Genomic DNA, 5442 nt, shown 5'->3' with positions numbered 1-5442 from the left:
TTTGTGGAGCCTTCTCCTCCAGTGAGTTATTAAATTGTTCACCACCATTCACAATTACATGTGGCAAGACTGCACAGCTTAGATCTGAACTGTCAGTTGGAGGATTGCTTAGTTTTATCTAATGAATACTGCTTCCACTACCTGGCATGCAAGTAGCCCTGTGTTACAGCTTCATCTGGCTGTTAACTCATTTCAGGTATGCCCTCCTACACACTATTTTACCAGGACTGATCACCTGGTTTCACAGTAATGGAGGAATGGGGGATATGCCAGGTCATGCGGTTGCAGATTGTGTTGGCGCACAATTTTTTTGGATGATGGCTCACAGGACCTCAATGATACCCAGTTGAGTTGCTAGATCTGCTTGAAATCTCTCCAAAATCTATTTAGCATATAGTAGAGCTGCAAAATGAAGATGAACTGTGCTTCCATAATTAATGTTAGTGGTCACTCACTGATACGGTCATGGACAGATCTGCCTGGAACAAGTAGAGCTCACCACCTTCTGCAGATCCAATCTAGCAGCTACAACCTTTAGGACTTAACCAGCTCAGTAAGCAGTGGTGCTTCCAAGGCACACTCAGTGATGGACACTAAAGAACACTTCCAAGTGGAAGACCACTGATCCTTCAGCTAAGGGAGGGCAATGTTGATTAATCAGTAGGAATTTTCCATCGCACGTATTTGATTTGAATCCGTAAGATTTTGTCAGATCTGAAACCAATATTCAGGACAACTCCCTTCCAAGTTTATAACAATGTGGCACTGCCTTTACTGGGTATCTCCCCCCAGTGGTACAGGACACATCCACGTATGGTGATGATAACGTCTGGGACACTGTCCTACTCTCAGAATCGCCTTACAATGTTAGACCGTTGCTGACTAGTCTGTAAGATAGCTCTCGCAATTTTGGCAGCAGCTCCAGATGTTTGAGATACGCAGGGGTCTCTACAGCTAGTCAATGTCAGGTGGTCTGTCTGGCTTTCGGCCTTTTTATTTTTCCCTGGGTTTTTTTTTTAAAAAACAACTAAATGGCTTGCTGGGCCATATCAGAGGGCAGTTAAGAGTCAATCAAATTCCGTTAATCCCTCTTTTACGTAACCTAGTTATAGACAGATTCCTCCTGGCTCTGATTCCTGGATATGGGATAGCCAAGCAGTGAGAACAGCAGAAGAGTTTGGAATCAATTACCAAAACAATGGAAATTACTGAAATGGTTTAAAAAGCAGTCAACTCATCAAAATTTTCCAAACTTTTTTAATTTCTGCCTCTGAGAAACCTAAATGATTTTCAACAACATTACATCCACAGGAAGCAGATGATGTTCTGTGATCATTGCAATACAGATACAGGGAAATTGAGTGCGCAATCATCTGGAGCACCCCAAACTGATGTCAGTTCATTTCTTGAGATCCCCTTAATAGCAAAACATCAGAGATCCCTGCGGTTTGCAGCAGAGTGAATTTGAAAGATAAATTAAGAAATTAGATAGTTGGATAACTGCCCAAGAGGGCGATACAGGCAGGCACCCTAACAACATCTTAGTCATAGTCAAACACTTGAAATGCTACATCTATAGGCCAAGTGCTAGGAAATGGGACTTGAATAGATAGGTGCTTGACGATCAGTGTAGACATGATGGCCAAACAGCCTCCTTCCACATTGTATGACTCCAAGTGTAATTAAATTGTATGGTGGTTTTCAAGAACACATTTAACTACTTGGTGTGGAGAGCAAACTTTCACTGGAAATTCCTCTATTCTAATCTATTTAATTGAGCTGCCAAACCAAGATAATAAATCAACATGTTCAAACAGACTATTAAGCTTTGAACTGCATTTTGATGCAACAATGCTACAATTTAAACAATGGAAATTTAACAGAAGAAACTTTTTATGTAATGAAACTAGCTTAAAATTCAATTTTTTGTTGGCAGGTTACTTTCTACAAGCCGACTGGATGCGCAAGAGAAATTGTAATTGAACAGAACTAGCTTATTGTAAACTCAAGATTTCTATCCAAATACAAACAAGTTCACACCTGTTTAAGCCTTGGCAGTATCCCACATCCGGATTCCTCCAGGAAAACGCCAACAGAACATTTCGAAGTTTTTGTATTCCTTCAGAAGTTGGTGAGGCATAGTGCCTATTGTTTGGCAAAGTGCGCATAAGGTCCAGCTCGATCTGCTTTGAAGCAGGATTCTGTTTCTCTAGTGCTTTCTCCAGCAAGGAGTTAAAATACCCCGAATTATGCTTATCTCTGTATTTTCGGACATGAAGGTTGACACACCATTTCCAGACCTTTGACCTATGTTCATGTGGAACACCCCAGCGAATTAAGTTCTTCAGTTCTGGTGTGCGCACCATTTCTCGGTTCACAGTGCTAGCAAAGTAATTTGCCCACTTGACTCCCACAGAGATCTCATAACTATCGGTGAGTGATAGAGACTTTAAATCTAAAGCCCGAACTTTGGCAACCAACTTCTCCTCTTCATCATCTTCAGGGACCGTCTTGAAGCCATATATGTCGTACTCACTGAAAGCAAAAAGATCATATGCTTTATAAAAAGTGTTTATTTTCAAGCTACTTATATTGAAAAGATTAATAAACATGAGATTGTTTTTGAAGGTCTAAACAACATTAAAAGGTGGAATATTTTTTCATTCACATCGCTTTCTGACCCAAGGTCTTCCCTCCTGCCGTTTCTATAACGGAGTAAGGGGCATTTTTGAAATTATTCAAAGTGCTGATTGTCTTTATGAAAATTGATCAAAAACATTCCAGATTCCTGCAATATATTCCAAGAACTGACATGCAATAATCATACATAAAGGAGTTTGTTTTGAGATCTACTGTTCATTTTACTAGTGGCTCCTTTGGTTTGAAACTTGGAAGATTTAATAGCTAAACAGAGGCTAAAATAAATTTAGCTCAACATGCGAACAATTGTCACCAAAGGATCTTTTCTCAGCTCAAAGATTTTTGCCAGATTCAGTCAACATATTTGTCAGGACAAGCCAAGTATCTGGTCGTTATTGTGAACTGCAATGTCTGCAGTTTGATCCCAAAAAGAAATATCCATCTCCATGGAATTTACACTTTATTTGTTCTGTCCTATTGCAGTCATAAATGCAAAATTACTTTAATTATTTTCTCAACCCAGAAGTATATTTTTACTTTGTCATTCTTACAAACTTGAAAACATCCATGTGTTAATCAGATAAGGAATATGCTGTGATGTTTACTTGTAGTATGTAATGATGGGCATTGCTTGCTTTAGAAGCCACACAAATCTATAACTGTATGGCTGTAATGGAGAATGTACTGCAGTAATATGGAAGGAAATTCTGTAATCCACTTTTAAAGGGACTAATCATGAATAAGAGCATAAAATACAGGAGCAGAATTAGACCAATCAGCCAGAGTCTGCTTTCGATCATGGCTGATACATTTCTCAACCACATTTTCCTGACTTCTCACCATAACCTTTGATCCTGTTACTAATCAACAAACTATCTGTCTTAACGACACTTAGTGACTTGGCCTTCACAGCCTTCTGAGGTAATGAGTTCCACAGATTCACCACCCTCTGGTTGAAGAAATTCCTCCTCAGAGCTCTAAAGGGTTGTCCTTTAGCTCTGAGGCTGTGCCCTCGGCTCCTAGTCTCTCCTGCTAGTGGAGAGATCTTCTCCATATCCACTCTATCCAGGCCTCTCAGTATTCTGAAAGTTTCAATGAGATTTCATCCTTCTGAGCTTCATTGAGAACAGGCCCAGAGGCCTCAACTGCTCCTCATATGATAAGCCTTTCATTCACAGGATCATGCTTGTGAACCTCCCCTGGTCCCCCTCAAAGGCCAGCATATCCTTCCTTAGATACAGGGCCCAAAACTGCTCACAATATTCCAAATGCTGTTTAACCAGAGCCTTATACAGCCTCAGCAGCGCATCTCTGCTCTTGAATTCTAGCAACCTAAAAATGAATGCTAGCATTGCATTTGTTTTCCTAACTGCCAACTGAACCCGAAATGTGAACTTTAAAATCCTGAATTAGGACTCTTAAGTCCCTTTGTGCTTCAGACTTCGGAATCCTTTCCCCCTTTAGAAAATACTCTCTCCTCTCTTCTTCCCAAAGTGCATAATCTCTCACTTTCCCACATTGTATTCCATCTGTCACTTCTTTGCCCAGTCTACTACCTATTCAAATCCTTCCGCAGCCTCCCCACTTCCTCAACACTACCAGTCCCTCCATCTATCTGTGTCATCTGCAAACATATCAACAAGGCCCTTGATTTCTTCATCCAGATAGTTAATGTGTAATGTGAATAAGCTGTGGTCCCGACACTAACCTTGTGAAACTCTACTAGTCACCAACTGTTATCCTGAGAAAGATTTCTTTATCTCCACTCTCTGCCTTCTGCCAGTCAGCTAAATCACTATCAATGCCAGTCAGCCTTCCCCCAATACCATCAGCTCTTATCTAATCTAGCAGCCTTCTGTGTGGCACCTTGTCAGAGACCTTCTAGAAATCCAAATATGTCATGTCCAATGGCTCTCCTTTGTCTAACTTGCGTCATCTCCTCAAAGAATTCTAACAGATTTGACAGCCTTTACCTCAGCTTGACAGAGCCGTGCTGACTCTAGCCTATTTACTTCAAAGTACTCTGCAATCACATCCTTAATAATGGACTCTAAAATCTTACCAATAACCAAGGTCAAGATTAACCAGCCCTGTAATTTCCCATCTTCTGCCTCTCTCCCTTCTTTGTTACTCTAGCCTGTCCAGTCCTCTGTGATCCTCCCTGACTCCAGTGATTCCTGAAAGATCATCAATGCCTCCAACAATCTCGTTCAGAACGCTGGGGTGCAGTCCATCCAATGTGGATGACCCTTTATCCATCTTCAGATCTTTCAACTTTCCCAGAACGTTCTCCTTAGTGATGGCCACTACACTCACCTTTGTCCCCTGACTTTCTAGAAGTTCAGATATGGTACTGGTGTCTTCCACGGTGAAGATTAATGCAAAGTACCTATTCAGTTCTTCAGGCATTCCTTTACTGCGCATTACTACTTCTTTAGTCTCATTTTCCAGCGATCCAAAGTCTACTCTTGTCTCTCTCTTTCCTTCCATATATTTAAAAAAGCCTCTTGCAATATTCTTTTATACTAATAGCTAGCTTACCCTCATATTTCATCTTCTCCCTCTTTACTGCTTTTCTAAGTTGCTCTCTGCTGGTTTTTATAGGCTTCTCACTAATCGTCTCTGCATTGTATGCTCTTTCTTTTGCTTTTATGCTGTCCCTAACTTCTCTTGACAGCCAAGGTGCCTCGTTCTCACCTTAGTATGTTTCTTCTTTGGGGTGAATTTCTGCTGTGCCTCCCTAATTACTCATAGAAACTCCTGACATTGCTGCCCCACCATCTTTCCTGCTAGGATCCCCTT

The 5442-nt window shown here is 40.9% G+C and overlaps 1 protein-coding gene across 1 annotated transcript in view; it reads right to left on the bottom strand.

The window, feature by feature from the left end:
* Nucleotides 1–1979: 1979 nt before the first annotated feature.
* The window catches only part of LOC125487075 (TBC1 domain family member 2B-like), a 20019-nt gene continuing 16556 nt past the window's right edge, over nt 1980–5442 (bottom strand). The window contains exon 5 of the mRNA XM_048617019.1: nt 1980–2535. Coding sequence (XP_048472976.1) covers nt 1995–2535 — 541 coding nt within the window. The 3' untranslated portion in view covers nt 1980–1994. The remainder of the gene's footprint in view (nt 2536–5442) is intronic.

Source organism: Rhincodon typus, chromosome 36, assembly GCF_021869965.1.
Source record: "Rhincodon typus isolate 14 chromosome 36, sRhiTyp1.1, whole genome shotgun sequence".
Taxonomy (NCBI): Eukaryota; Metazoa; Chordata; class Chondrichthyes; order Orectolobiformes; family Rhincodontidae; genus Rhincodon; species Rhincodon typus.
This window is presented reverse-complemented; position numbering and strand designations above follow the sequence as displayed.